We start from the raw sequence: 16039 nt of genomic DNA, 5'->3' as shown, positions 1-16039 counted from the left end.
TGCGTTGGATTTCCAGGCTGACATTATTAGTGGTGTTAATGCTGGTTCCTAAATAGACGAAATTATCTACAACTTCAAAGTTATGACTGTCAACAGTGACGTGAGAGCCAAGTCGCGAGTGCGACGACTGTTTGTTTGATGACAGGAGATATTTAGTTCCTACCCCTCCCTCGTTCACTACCAGACCCATTTTCTGTGCTTCCTTGTCCAGCCTAGAGAAAGCAGAACTAACGGCGCGGGTGTTGAGGCCGATGATATCAATATCGTCGGCATACGCCAGCAGCTGTACACTCTTATAGAAGATGGTACCTTCTCTGTTTAGTTCTGCAGCTCGAACAATTTTCTCCAGGAGCAGGTTGAAGAAGTCGCACGATAGGGAGTCGCCTTGTCTGAAACCTTGTTTGGTATCGAACGGCTCGGAGAGGTCCTTCCCGATCCTGACGGAGCTTTTCGTGTTGTTCAACGTCAGTTTAAACAGCCGTATTAGTTTTGCGGGGATACCAAATTCAGACATCGCGGCATAAAGGCAGCTCCTTTTCGTGCTGTCGAAAGCAGCTTTGAAATCGACGAAGAGGTGGTGTGTGTCGATTCTCCTTTCACGGGTCTTTTCCAAGATTTGGCGCATGGTGAATATCTGGTCGGTTGTTGATTTTCCAGGTCTGAAGCCACACTGATAAGGTCCAATCAGTTTGTTGACGGTGGGCTTTAATCTTTCACACAATACGCTCGATAGAACCTTATATGCGATGTTGAGGAGGCTAATCCCACGGTAGTTGGCGCAGATTGTGGGGTCTCCTTTTTTATGGATTATATTAAATTCCAATCGTTGGGCATGCTTTCGTCCGACCATATTTTTACAAAGAAGCTGATGCATGTATCAGTTCTTCGCCGCCGTGTTTGAATAGCTCGGCCGGTAGTCCGTCGGCCCCTGCCGCTTTGTTGTTCTTGAGGCGGGCAATTGCTATTCGAACTTCTTCATGGTCGGGTAATGGAACGTCTGCTCCATCGTCATCGATTGGGAATCGGGTTCTCCTTCTCCTGGTGTTGTGCGTTCACTGCCATTCAGCAGGCTGGAGAAATGTTCCCTCCATAATTTAACTATGCTCTGGGCATCAGTGACTAGATCACCTTTGGGGTTCTACAAGAGTATGCTCCGGTCTTGAAACCTTCTGTAAGCCGCCGCATTTTTTCGTAGAATTTTCGAGCATTACCCCTGTCGGCCAGCTTATCAAGCTCTTCGTACTCACACATTTCAGCTCTCTTTCTTCTGCAAATCTTTCGAAAAAATGGTTTCGCTTCCCTCTTCAATTTGAAATCCCATCCCGCACGTGTAGTGGTCGATCGTAACGTTGCGAGGTAGGCAGCCTGTTTTCTCTCCGCTGCGACAGCACTCTTCGTCGTACCAGCTGTTCTTTTGCACTTTCCGAAAACCAATGGTTTCGGTTGCAGCTGTACGTAAGGAGTTTGAAATGACGTCCCACAGTTCCCTTATACCGAGTTGTTGACTAGTGCTCTCAGAGAGCATAGTGGTCCAAGTCCGAGTAGAAAATCGTTCGGCTGTCTGTTGTGATTGCAGCTTCTCGACGTCGAACATGATCGATGTTTGTTGGTGCGTTTTTTCGATCCGGAGACAGAGGTAGCTTGATGAATCTTCTTATGCTGGAATCAGTACTACAGATAACCATATTTCGGGCCCCATTCGATGTTACGACCTCGGAGCGCACGCACATCTAAAACACTGGAGACGTGTCTTCCATCTATCACAACATGATCGATCTGGTTGGTAGTTTTTCGAACCGGAGACAGCCAGGTAGCTTGATGAATCTTCTTATGCTGGAATCTAGTACTACAGATAACCATATTTCGGGCCCCGGCGAAGTCAATCAGCCTCAACCCATTTGGGGATGTTTCGTCGTGGAGGCTGAATTTACCGACCGTAGTGCCAAATATACCTTCTTTGCCCACCCTGGCGTTAAAGTCGCCAAGCACGATTTTGACATCGTGGCGGGGGCAGCTCTCATAAGCGCGCTCCAAGCGCTCATAGAAGGCATCTTTGGTCACATCGTCCTTCTCATCCGTCGGGGCGTGGGCGCAAATCAGCGATATGTTGAAGAACCTCGCTTTGATGCGGATTGTGGCTAGACGTTCATTCACCGGAGTGAATGATAGTACTCGGCGACGGAGTCTCTCTCCCACCACAAATCCAACACCAAACTTGCGCTCCTTTATATGGCCACTGTAGTAAATGTCACAAGAACCTACTCGTCTCTGTCCTTGTCCCGTCCATCGCATTTCTTGGACGGCGGTGATGTCAGCCTTTATTTTTGCGAGGACATCAACCAGCTGGGCAGCGGCACCTTCCCAATTAAGGGTCCGGACATTCCAGGTGCATGCCCTCAAATCGTAGTCCTTATTCCGTTTGCCATGGTCGTCATCAAAAGGGGGGTCTCTCATCCGAGGCTGTGTTTTCTTTTTCATTGGTATTGTTTTTTACGTGGCGGGTCCCAAGCCCAGCGCACAACCCTATGTAGGGAATGTTTCGCCTTCACATTAGCTCACCTTCGAACGGATGTTCTTAGGCTACCCAGAGGATACTTGGTCAAAGACCGGAAGTAGTGAGCTGCTTGAGCCATGTGTAAAAGAATCGTTTCTGGCCACTCCCAAGTGAATGGCGATCAGAGAACTTTCCTCACTTGCGTGAACTTCTACACATGACTCCATCCTCCGTCATCAGTCAATGGATTTATTGAGAGAACACTTCGGTGAACATGTAATTTGCCAATCAAAACGTTTCTAGAATTTAGTACTTATAAACAGAGCTCTCTTGACCTTAAAAGCTCGTCTAACTTACTCTCGCGGTCACTCATTGTTAAAATGTATATTCAGACTGGTACTTGAACTCAAGTCTAACCGAAAGATCTGATTTGGTTAAAAGAGCTTCATATTATTAATATTAAAGAGCTTCATTATCAAATGTTGCTATGTGTTCAAAATACACATTCGTTCTTTTATAGCCACCCTGTACCTTATGTATGTACATACAAAAAATTTGTTTGGTAATGAACTTTTAGTTCATACCTTACTAAGTCTAGTCATTACAATTACTTTATTCGTAGAATATGAAGATTAACAGGTAATAAATTTAACAACACCCTCTTATCGCGAGAACTCGGTGTTGAATACTTTTATCGAATACTTAGTTTCTAGTAAAAAAAGACACAATCACATATTTATATTGAACGCACAATAAAAGCGAACAGCAGAAAAGAAACGGTAGATGTGGCACTGACTTTGCTAAGTCCACTGCTGCTGCCTGATTTAGCTCCTGTGGATACATTGTATGCGTTGCAAGCCACCGCGTCGTCGCTCAAACACATGGAACACTGTGCATCACTGAGGCACTCTTCTTGTTCTTGCTGATGCACAAAACAGCCACGTGTAGTGCCTTCCTCCTTGGACTCGCGGACATAACAGTAAGAGTTCTGTGCGGTGGGCACTGGACATTGCACGGCAGTCAGGGCGCTGGTGTCGGAGGCGCATCTTTTATCCTGCCAGTTAATAAGAGGAACGTTTTTAAATTTGAAATAATATTCTAGAAATATGTCTTGCCACTTACCTCACTCGACTTGCACTCGATGCATTGGAAATCGGCGCGTCCCTTGTCATTGCAACGATTGCCGAAGCATTTTACACACTCGGGATGGTTGTCCAAGTCACATTTATCACGCAAGTTCATTTCCAAGTCGGCATAGCAACCGCGAGCTATTACTGTGACTATTAGAAATAAGGAGAGAAAAATCTATTAGTTTAAGTATCAGCTTTTGGAGAAAATATGCTTAACTTAAAGTAAGGAATGGCTCAGTTCGTGTGTAACGGAATATTTTATGGTTTTGCAACTTGCAGAGATCAAACCCGACAAAAAACTTTTAGATGCTGGTAAAAACTTTTTAAAATGTTGCGTAAGAATTCAATATTCATTATTCGACGAAATCGGGAATTCAAATTTGCATCTTGTAGTAAATAACGGTTTTATAAAAAAATTCACAATATTCTCCATTAAGCTCTCTCTAAAACATGCCTTTTCAACGCATTAAACGACTCATCATTACGTACGAGAGTAAAAAGAAGTCATTCGATCCCTAGCAAGAACAGAATTTAATATTCTGCGTTGGTCTGGTGGTATGATTGCGATATATCCAGGTGTTCTAAAAAACTTGAAGCTTAAAATATCCTCGTGCGCGAACAACTTTTGTTGGATTCGGCTTATCTTGAAACATTGCATTCGGTTGATCTTTACTTTCGGGCGCCTACGCCTTTATTGACAAATTGTGTGGGAATTAAGTCCATCGAAGCACAGTTGCTGAGTTAAACCACGTCGAAAGTTATAAAAATATTCACTAGAAAATGTTCACGGTTTAAAATTGAAGCGGGCGAAAATACTAAAATAAGAATACCGATCTTCCTTTTATTAATGTTTTAGATCCTTAGAACATTTTGAGTATTTACATATACCCACAAAGGCCTGCTCTTAAAGTACTTTTCAAATTGACAAAACCTTCTTGTTCTTTTGACACATTAAGTTTTCGATCCAAGATAACAAGCTTTTCCCATTTATATGAAAGCCCCCATAGCTATAATTCATGATTTTCTTAATAAAAATAGCCCTGGTTAGATATATGAAAAGATGATCTAAGGTCTGCTGATTGATCATCGGCAGAATAAATTAAATTGTGACAACGAAATCTTGCGATAAGGGTTGTTCGAGATTTAATGTTGTCATACTTTTTTTTTGCGACGCGACATGAATTTGATAATGTTTTCTGGGTACGCTGATATCTGCGCCAAAATTTTGGTCAAATTATTAAGGCACTATGACGATCTCTGAGGGTTTTATGATAAATACTATGAGGACAATATGGATTTATCAAGTCTTTGAGTTCTTTTCCCTTGAAAAACTTTCTTCGTAAAGACTACTCCTGTATATGTTATTTAGTCGGAGTTCTCAAATGTGCATGGCTTAAGTCTAACAAAACACTTCAAGCTTATAACTCAATACCATTCATATGTTTAGTGAATCAATACAGAGCATTTTTTACTCGCTCTCATAAAATGTCATACTATATTATAACTGTAATAGTACTTTTATATCAGGAATTTGTACGGACAAATGAGATATTTTTACAGTTTGAGTTTTGTTCAACGTGCGAGTGTTCAACGTTTTAAATGCATACTTATGCTGAAATCTCAACAATTTGTTTAGCAAAATCTTAAACCTTAAACTCCTACTTGTGTGCTTTTCTTCAACACGTTTTGAAAATAATAATAACAGGTATAGCACTATATCTATCACATTAACACTAATTTTAAATAATTTTGAAATTAATAAAAATATAACACTTTCGACATTTTCGATAAGTATTCGTAGGACTTCTCATGAATTTCGGTAATAATTTTATTGCTTACTCCAGCTTCCTTTATGAAGTTATGCATTTTAACTTTCTCGGAATCCTTGAGTTTTTCAATTTGGAACTAATTTAAAAGAGGCACAAATAAGCAGCTTGGATTAAACTTTAACTAAACGTAGTAATCAATGGAGCTTTTGCGTTTTTTTGAGGGAAGAAGTCCCATTAACAGTAACACGTGAGCTTGCCATTGATTCTTGTACGAAAATGTTATAGGAAAATCCAAACTATTTATTGCTTTAACGATTTTTTGTGCGGAGTTTAATATGCCTTTTAAAGCGTCTCTGATTCTTTAAATCCTTACGACAGCAGTTCATATAGAATGGATCAAACGCAATGCTTGGAATTTACTTTTGATTTCAGGCACCTATATAGTACATTTTTTTTTTTTAATTTTTACACTAAATACCCTCAATGATCAATACACTTACATCCTCTAAAAACTGTCACACAATAATCCAACAAATCCAAGCAATCGCTCGTAGCATTCAATTGTGAGACTCGCAAGCAATTGATGCCTTCACAACTGTAACACGTCCGTGGCACTGCTGGATTAACCGAGTGTTCATCGGCCGTTGCATGCGTCAAGAGTAAAATGAACAAAAGGACACAGTATATAGTATTTTTATTTCCGAACGCGAACATCTTGTATAAATGTCTAGGTAAGGTGCCTTGAAGAAAAGCGCGACAACTTTAACACTCTAAAATCCACCAAAGACTACTGATCAATAAGTCGAGAACACAAATATATAAACGCAAAATATTGACAATTTGAGTGGTGAAATGATGAAGAGGAAGCAAAAATTATCACGATCAAAATATTCTCAAGATCGCGTCAAGTGGGCATCTCGCATACTCGATGGGGGGTGCAGGTGTGGCATATCTCCCAGGTATCACAATGTGTTTACCTAAAATATGTCGCGTTATTTTTCAGTATGTCATTAGCACGATAAATGTGATTGTTTGTGAAATGAATTATCTCAATTTCGTATTTATTTATTTCTTATGAAGTGTAATACTGAAAGTGCATAAGCCGTGTCTATTCCTAAATCAATTATATACTTATACATACATATGTATATAAAGTGATCCCACTTTTCTACTACGAAAGAAGATTCGAAATAAACATAGAAAGAGATGGTAGACGTAAAGGTATGCTAGTTGCGCGCAACACTCTAAACAGCTATACGGATGGCTCGAAAATGGAGAATTGAGTTGGTGCGGGAATATACTGTCCAAAGTTAGGCATAAGGCAGACTTTATTATTAAGTTGCCGGGCCGCTGCATTATATTTCAAGCTGAGATATTTGTTATTGCGTAAGCCACAGAGCTGGACTATAATGCACCTGCTGACAAAGTCAACATCTTCGTAGACCGCCAAGCAGCAATCAAGGCAATCATATCGCATATCGCCCAGCAGTGTCTTGGGAAGCAGGGCAGTAGTGGAAAGTGTTGCCAGAAGCAAGCAACTTCACTTCTACTGAGTTCCAGGCCTTAAAGGTAACGATGGCAATAAAATAGTGCACGAGATTGCCAAGATTGGTTTACGGCACAAACGAAAACGTGATCAACATTAGGAAACCCATGCATTGTCTATACGACGATCTGAACAGAAGCATGGTAAAGAAAATTAAAACCCAATGGAACGTGCTACCTGGGAGTTAAACTACAAAAATTATGTGCAAAATGGTAAATCGGAAGTACCCAAAATTGCTATTGGCACTCCATAAAAGAAAGAGTAGGAACATGGTCGGAATACTAACTGGTCACTGACTAGTGGCGACACATGCCTCCAGAACGAGGGTGACAGATCGAGAAGATTGCCGGAAATGTCTAGAGCAAAGCACCAGGAAAACAATGGAGCAACTCTTGTGCACTTGTGCCGCATTGTTAAGACTACGCAGTATTCATCTGGGGTCCAAAGCAAAGGACCAAAACTAATCTATGCGTGGCTCATTGGCCTACTAAACTAACCTAACGTATACATATGTACATACATAATAAAAAAAGATCAAATTTACTTATTTGCTATCTGAGTTGATTTAGCTATGTATGTCCGCCTGACTGTTTACAAAAGTCCTATTTCAAGAAGCCGCTCTTTTTCCGGAACCGGCGATATCGGCTCACTATAGCATATAGGAGCCTTCCAAACTGATCGATCAAACTCTAATCTATGTATGGAGAAGTTTTTTATTTCACCAAATATGTTCACGATATTTGCCATGGATTATTGTCCTAAGCAACAGTACAACCTGCAAAACAAAATTTCAGATCATAGTGGCCCGGATGAAAACTAACTTATAAATTAAATTTTATGTTTGAATGAGTGTCAGTAATATAATAAAGTAATGCCCTCTAAAGAACTGATAAGAACTGGAATTGGAAAATGTGCTATCTCTCGTCACACCATGTGACCCAAATGGGCCCAAATGCCCGAAACACGGGTGTTTGATGGCATTATTACAAAACTGCTGTCCATTTCAGGATTGTAAATCACGTATGAGCTTACTAAGTAATATCCGCCCATTATAATATAACAATTTCACCACATATTCTGCGAAATAGTTTTGTCAACGCTTTTATTAACTACGCAACTTCCATTTGTTTAACCAGCTGTACTATACATAGTCTCAAAAAAAAAGCATACATATGTATATCGACTCAACTTATAGTGTTACATTATATGTGATTATAATTTCAACCGAGCAGCATGTGCGAAAACAACAACAATATTGTTTATAACGCTAAGGTGTAAATTGTAAAAATTACTTTGATAGTGTAGATATACCTGTACGTCTATATCTATGGCATAGATTCCATACATACATATGTTTATATGCGATTCTGTAACACATTTCCTATTGCGCTAAGGAAGCGGTAGTAGTTATAAAAAATATGAATGTGCTATGCCATAAAATTAGTCCAAAAATTCCAGTCAAAAGTCCCCAATATCTCTCTCAGTAGAGCGGCGAATCGAACAGAGAACTGGTATAAAAAGTCTCGTATAAACTATTAAAATCAATAAAGCTAACGATTAGACTACATTTGTGGCGTTTGAGGCTACTCTTTTGTGATGAATTTAACTCGCTAACTCTCTGCTCTGGTTTGATTCATACATATTTTTTGACAAAATATCGGATATAAATCGTGTATGGTTCATATTTTTATATAATTTATATCAAAATAATAAAATCAATTTAATGTCAGGGTTTATTTGTAATATGCAGCGCCAGAGTGCCGAGGAAAGATTTGTATTTTAGATTTTTAATCAATATATAGTATGTATAATATATAATACATATGTACATATATAGTATATATTGCACTGCACTGTAATCGCTTAATTGACAAAATCAAATTTGCTCTCTTCAAGATGTCACTTCATTTTCACAACTATTTAGGAAAAATGCTTATCTGACAGCTTATAAGAGTGTTGCACCCAATAGGGGTACAATATATGCCAACCGTTAGTTCGATAAGAGTTGGAAGAATTTTGCTGATAAAGAAAGCTTTATCAAATTTTCAAATTCAGACATTTAAGTGCTTATATTATACATACATATATATACTATATATCACGCATTTATTGTATGAAAATACTTGATGTGAACTAAATAATACCAATAAGACAACAGATGGTATTTAAATGATAAATAATTTCCATAATATAATGGAGATGTGATATAAGAATTTATGATATGATATAACTAATAACTTGGTGTTGTTTTTGAGCAAAAAATTTAACAATTTTCAAATTTGAGATACTTTTATTTCATTTCATGCATATAATTTTGACTATTTCCCGAGAACAAATCCCCCTCCGTTACTCGAGCCGTAGCACAAATGTTAGTCTCGGGATCGTGAATGATGCAAATATTGCTGGCGTATTCATTGCTTTTCAAATAACCCTATACCAAGATATTAGCAGGATACTTTGATTTCAGTACAGAAAGGCGGGAGGTCATTACAAAACAGATCTAACTGACTTTGCAATTAATAGCGACATAAAAATTTCAGAAAATATGGATTATTCGTTTCGTTAGATTAAATGAAAACGACAACTATTTCTATGATTAAAAAATATGCTGTCAAAAAAAATAAGATGAAACTCCGTCAGGTAAAATGAAGTGCTTTGTTAAATGAGTTCAGTTTTCTCACTTAACTTGTTAAGTCACTCGCTCTCAACGCAGTCATGCTGATATGAAAAATTGTCGAATTCATTGCCAATATAATGGGAATTTTAGAATTGAAAAGATTGAGCTTTATGCAAAATATAAATCATTACGTGGGAGCGTTAAGCGAACGCAGTGAACTTTTAGGCAACTCTAAAATTTTTAGAAAAGCTCTAAGGCTCGACATTCTTGAAATTTTTACTTCATCTTAGTTCCTTTTGAAATTTCTTTATTAGCAGATGTTACTAATCGGAGATCTTAGGAATATCTGCTTATTTAAATGACTCTGGAAAATCGTGTTATAATCTTTGCTATAAGTTTGTAAACAACAGAATGATAAAGTTAGATGTGTCGATTATTTCATATAAGGTATTAATCATTCGGAAAGGCAATAATTTTCTACCTTTTCTTCTTCTTCTTTATTGGGGTAGACCCAACATGCACGCCAGTTTTTCTTCCTTTTCGCTGTTTGGCTTCCATTGGAGATTTTAAGTGTAGTCAGGTTCCTCTCCAACTGGTCTTTCCAACGGAGTGGAGGTATTCCTGTCCCTCTGCTGCCACCAGCGAATACTACGTCGAATATTCTCATAGCTGGAGTGTTTGCATCCATTCGGACGACCAGCGTAACCTTTGTCTTTTAATTCGCTGAACTCTGTCAATGCCGTCGTATATCTCGTACAGCTCATCGTTCCATCGACTGAGGTATTCGCCTTTACCAATGCGCAAACTATCAAAAAACCGCCGCAGAACTCTTCTCACGAAAACTCGTAACGCCGATTCTTTAGATGTTGTCATCGTTCATGCCTCCACACTATACATACATCAGGACGGGGATGATGAGTGACTTGTAGAATTTGGTTTTTGTTCGTTGAGAGAGGAATTTACTTCTCAATTGCCTACTCATTGCAAAGTAACACCTGTTGGCAAGAGTTATTCTACGTTGTATTTCAAGGCTGACGTTGTTGTTGGTGTTAATGCTGGTTGCAAGATAGACGAAATTATCTACGACTTCGAAGTTATGATTGTAGAGTGACGTGGAAGTCAAGTCAAGAATGCAACGACTGTTTGTTTGACGACAAGACTTATTTCGTATTGCCTTTGTTTACTACCAGACCCATTTGCTTCGCTTTTTTAACCAACCTGGAGAGAGCCGAACTAACGGCGCGGTTGTTATGGCCAATGATATCGATGCCATCGGTGTACACCAGTAGCTGTACACTTATATAGAAGATTGTAACATTTCTATTTAGCTCTGCAACTCGAATTATTCTTTTCAGCAGTAGATTGAAGAAGTTGCACGATAGGAACTCTCCTATCCTAACTCCTTGTCTGAAATAGTTTGGTATATAACGACTCGAAGAAGTCCTTCCCGATCCTGACGGAGCTTTTGATATTGCTCAACGTAGGTTTACACAGTCATACTAGTTTTGTGGGGATACCAAATTCATACACAGCGGCATAAAGGCAGCTCCTTTTCGTGCTGTCAAAAGCAGCTCTTCTTCGACGAAGATTTGGCGCATGGTATACTTGTATATCTACTTTCTCACGAATATAAAATGTGAGTGACATGAAACATTCGGTGCAGGTCGTGCGGTCATCGTTAACTTGCCACCTAAGAGTCAATGGAAAATATTAAAATAAAAAAAATCGTCGTGTTGACATCAGAGAGATAGCAAAGGTTCTCATATGGATCGACTCAACCATATTGGTAAATGTTTCGGTTACGAAAGGGGTTAAAGCTACCCGCGTACCAAAACATCAGAATCTTTTACACAAACGACGTCTAGTAAAGGTCGCAAAAGAGACGCCTGACAACGTAGTTAGGATCCTACACTTATCAAACGCTACATTACTGTAGACGAGAAGTGGGTTTATGAATATGGTGTTCAAAGTTTAACAATCTAATGAATGGCACCCCGAAAAAACATCGCGGAAGGCACTGTAGAATATCTCAGCCGAAGGTTATAATAAGTGTATGACAAACTCTCTGGATTGGCTCGGAAGTATCTTTTGAAGGCGATAATAAAAATTTGTATTAAATGTTTTTTATAGTCAGCCGAAGGTTATAATAAGTGTATGACAAACTACTGGAAGAAACTACAGCTGAAGAAGTATTTGGTGCGTTACAATACTATGAAAGATTTTCTATCGCTTTTATTTTTTTTATTTTGTACTTTTTGCTTTATCACTTTGTTTTTCCTTTTTTCCATTATTTTTCCGTAATCTTCTAATTAGGTAACCATCAACCTAGTGTTGCGGCAATTTTTCGCCTTCAGGTGACGCTGTTTTAGTTCTCATTCATTAAAATTTACTGTTTACTGCCACTTTATGCTATGCGTACATTCCAACATACATACATACATAAAAGATATTATTATTTAATAAGCGTTACACACAATGAATAGAGTCGTAGATGAACTTAATATCGTTATATATCGGCATACAAACATACTTACAATATATACATACATATGTGTATTTACATATACTTATACTATATGTATTGCTCTCAGATAATTTTTGCTTGCCCAATAATTAAAAACTGTAGACTCCGCGTGTGTGCGGGTGATTGTATAGGCTCCAGCAGCTACTTATCGCAAAAACTCACACACATATAATTATTTTACATATATAATAATGCAATTATACGACGAAGTGTGTTAAAATTCTCATATATTGTTTGAAAGAATAATAACTGCATTTCAAGAACAATTCAGTGGCGGCAGACGTGTTTACGTTGACTGACTTTTTGTAACAACACACGTACACGAACACACATACCATACAAACATCTTCCGATTCAGACTGTAGTCATAAAAGTGTCGAACCGTTTGGAAGTAGCTGAGTATATACACAAATGTACATATACATGTACATATATACACCAGTATGCTAGTATTCACCATAAATAGCTGCTCGACTGAGCGCTACTTAGAACTTCAGTGGAGCCTGACAGACGCTTAAACACTTTGCGTTTGTGACTTTTGCTCGCGATAAGCACTTGCAAAACAAAAAAAAATTAAGCAAAAACTAAAAATAAAATTCTGAAAACAAAATAATAATTATTACACAAAAATTATATCGCCACGACACGCTCGTATGCCTGAGGTGGGTTTGTGCTTAATATGTTCTTAGCACGTTAGGACCCTATTTACCCAGTCATGATGAAGGTGCCGCTGAAATACTTTTATCTGGGAGATGGTTGCACTTTTGCAGCGCAGCAATTTAAAAATACTGAAGAATGAGTAAACGAAGTACATACAAGTAAGGCAGAGCTAAGTTGGAGCGGAACGGGGTTGTATATTATTAAGGAAAAAAAATAATTATGACTTAATTGAAAATTAGTTTAATATTTTAAGCGCTTTTTAAGAGTTTTTGCTACATGCGGGACAAAAAAACATGTTCCAAATAGGTGGCAACCCTCTAAAATTTTTACATGAAAATTCCTTCGAAATTATTTCCATTAAAACATGAAAAGCGTTAATTTCGGTTACATCGCATATAATACCCTTCACAAATAAAAAGGTTTCCAAGAACTTGGTTTTGATCGGTGGCGCAAAAGTAATCCTCCTATCAGAAGATGCTATAAATTTTGCAATTGACCTCTAATGTCAGTTCTGTCTCGACATTTGTGTAGTAAACCCATGCGAAATACACGTAAATAAACAATGGTACGCTACTTTTAGCCGCTCGCCTCGAAGAGACTGGCACAACACGAGATGCTGCCAGGCGTGGCAGACCCCGGAGTAACCGGGCGCCACCTTGTATATACCATAGCGGTTGGAACTGAATAATTCATTCAGAGCTTGTGCCGTTGGCTGGAAGAATAAACGATGTGAAACTTCGTTAAGATATCTATTCAAGTAATAAACTTACAAGAATTTTATTTTTGGTCGTTTAGTTTTTATGGCAGCTATACGTAATAGTCGTACGATATGAGCAACTGCGACAAATGAGCAGCATCTTGAATATGAATCCACAGGCACAGTACAAAATGTTCCCGTGCCAGTAAACAAAGAAGTGCCCGTTGCGAGAATATTGCTACCGCTAGCGCATCAATTGAGCAAGACCCAAATCAGTCTCTCACACGTCGTTCTCAAGCGTTGGGCATCTCTGTGACGTCATTGTGGCTTATTTTGAGAAAAGCTTTTAGACTACATTCTTATACGAGTAAGACCAAATTGATGTAAGAACTGAAACCGCTTGACTACCAGAATCGTCGTATGTTTGTGAATTAGGCTTACCAAGAACTTGAAAATGATCCGGATTTTCATCGAAAAATCATTTTGAGCGATGAAGCTCATTTCAGTCTTAATGACTTCGTAAATAAAAAAATATGCGTTATTGGTTAGGCAGAAATCCACACGTACTCCATGCGTCACCATTGTATCCCGAAAAAATCATACTACTGCCACACTTCTTCTGTGATGATCAATACCGGCAATGATAACCGAATATTTTTGGACCGAATTAAAAGATATGAACTTGGACAATATGTGTTTCCAATTGGATAGCGCCTCAAGCCACACGGCGAATGTCACAATTGATTTATTGAAAACCAAGTTTGGTGAACTTGTTATCTCACGAAATGGCCCAGACCAATTGGCCGCCTCGGTTGTGCGATTTAACGCCGTTAGACTATTTTCTGTGGGGCTACGTCAAGTCTATGGTCTATGCCAACAAGCCAGCGCAGGTTGATGAACTTCGTACGAATATCGAACGTGAAATTGTAGCAGTATCGGCCGATTTATGCCTGAAAATCGTCGAAAATTGGGTTCAGCGTCTGGACTTCTGCCAGCATACCCGTGGTGGCCATGCAAAAGAAATCGAGTTCCATACATAATGGCATCGAATGTTCTTTCACAGGAATAGAAAATTTCATTCATATCTCAAACTGTTTTTTTTTATTATAAAAAAAACTTTTGTAGCGCTCTTATTGCAAAACCCGCTATACAAGGTGTGTTCCCCCTGGTGGCGCCATCTATATGTCGACTGGTACGTTTGAATCTGCTATCTTTATCGATTGTCCAGTGAGAATTTCATAACATTTCATTGATTGGAAGTGAAGTTATTGTGTTTTAAGTGTCAGTATGTTTGTGTTATCGGTGCGAAAATGAGCTTCAAACAAAGAGCCAACATTTTGTTTTGTTTTATAATTGGTAACACTTTTACCGAAACGTTTCAATTAATGAAACAAGTTTATGGCGATGATTGCCTATCCCGTAGTAGAGAGCGTGAGTGGTTTCAACGTTTTCAAAGTGGTCGTGAGGACATAAATCACGATCAACATGTGGACCAATCAAAATCCGTGATCACCGGAAAATTCATCCAAACTGTGCGTGAATTCATCAAAAATCAGTCGAAATGATTATTGAAATTGATGGAAATTGAATTGAACATCTCCAAAACATCGATTTATCGCCAAAAATCACATTTTAACCATTAACCACTCCCCGTATTTACCTGATATGGCACGTGCGACTACTTCCTTTTCAGAAAAATGTATTTTTCTATGAAAGGAAAGCGTTATGAAGACGTAGAGGCCACTCAAAAGGCTTGCACCGGCATACTGGCGGCCATATCGGCCAACGAGCTAAACACTCGTTCGACATGCTTTTGGACCGTGCAAAAAGCTGTATTGAAGCAGAAGGAGACTATCTTGAATAAAAGAAATTGATTTTGCCAAAAAAACAATTTTTTCTTGTTTTTTTTTAAGTTCCGTTAACTTTGGAACGCACCTTGTATATACAGATACGGTATTTATGGTATTCAAAGTTTTTCTGTTCTCTACGCAACGTTACGCAATGAAATACGTCGGTTGCCTTTTATATAACTCACAATTTTACCGTAAAGTTTGACATATTTTTGAGTAACTTTTTTACAGTAACTTAAAATATTCTCCTCGACCAAAAAATGGAATTTGATCTGGAACATTTTCGGACGATTACTTTTTAAAACTTTCGACGTGTATTAGCTCATCAAGAGCGCATAGATGAACTTGATTAAATTTTTGAGGATGAAGCTCAACCTCAAGGTTTATCAATGGCAGCAGGCAACGAAGAAGCTTCCAAGCAAATGGTTGCCTGTTTTTTGGAAATATTGGCCATATCGCAACCATAACACTGAAACCACACAGAGCAATATAATCTGAGTGTTATACAATCATCTGTTTGGCAGTTGCCTTTCAAGAAATCACGAAAGCCAACTGCCGAAGTTCGTATTTACCACGACAATGCAAACTCTCACCCATCGCCTGAAAAACTGCATTTTTGAGCACTCAAAACATCAATTTGATGAGTCACCCATCGCATAATCCTGATTTGGCACCGAATGTTTTTTTCTATTCCCGTTCTTAAAAATAAACTAAGAGGTCAACGTTTTCCGACATTTGAAGAGGTGGTTGAT

The 16039-nt window shown here is 38.5% G+C and overlaps 2 protein-coding genes across 8 annotated transcripts in view; one reads left to right on the top strand and one right to left on the bottom strand.

The window, feature by feature from the left end:
* LOC126755066 (uncharacterized) overlaps positions 1 to 16039 on the top strand; it is a 176306-nt gene that overhangs the window by 146603 nt on the left and 13664 nt on the right. The window lies entirely within an intron of this gene.
* Positions 3049 to 6175, bottom strand: LOC126755081 (uncharacterized). The gene is made up of 3 exons (XM_050467400.1): positions 5894 to 6175; positions 3617 to 3774; positions 3049 to 3548 (listed from the first exon to the last, which is right to left on the bottom strand). The coding sequence occupies exons 1-3, from the start codon at positions 6105 to 6107 to the stop codon at positions 3231 to 3233; spliced, it is 690 nt and encodes a 229-aa protein (XP_050323357.1). The 5' UTR covers positions 6108 to 6175; the 3' UTR covers positions 3049 to 3230.

The sequence above is a fragment of the Bactrocera neohumeralis genome, chromosome 4 (genome assembly GCF_024586455.1).
Source record: "Bactrocera neohumeralis isolate Rockhampton chromosome 4, APGP_CSIRO_Bneo_wtdbg2-racon-allhic-juicebox.fasta_v2, whole genome shotgun sequence".
Classification (NCBI taxonomy): Eukaryota; Metazoa; Arthropoda; class Insecta; order Diptera; family Tephritidae; genus Bactrocera; species Bactrocera neohumeralis.
This window is presented reverse-complemented; position numbering and strand designations above follow the sequence as displayed.

Bases quoted from the DNA above. Each gene is read 5' to 3' on its own strand.
- LOC126755081 (XM_050467400.1), bottom strand. From the start codon at position 6,107: ATGTTCGCGTTCGGAAATAAAAATACTATATACTGTGTCCTTTTGTTC. The intron at 3,775-5,893 runs GTAAGTGTATTG...TATTTCTAATAG, and splicing joins TGTGACAGTTTTTAGAGGAT to TCACAGTAATAGCTCGCGGT. The intron at 3,549-3,616 runs GTAAGTGGCAAG...ATTAACTGGCAG, and splicing joins TCGAGTGCAAGTCGAGTGAG to GATAAAAGATGCGCCTCCGA.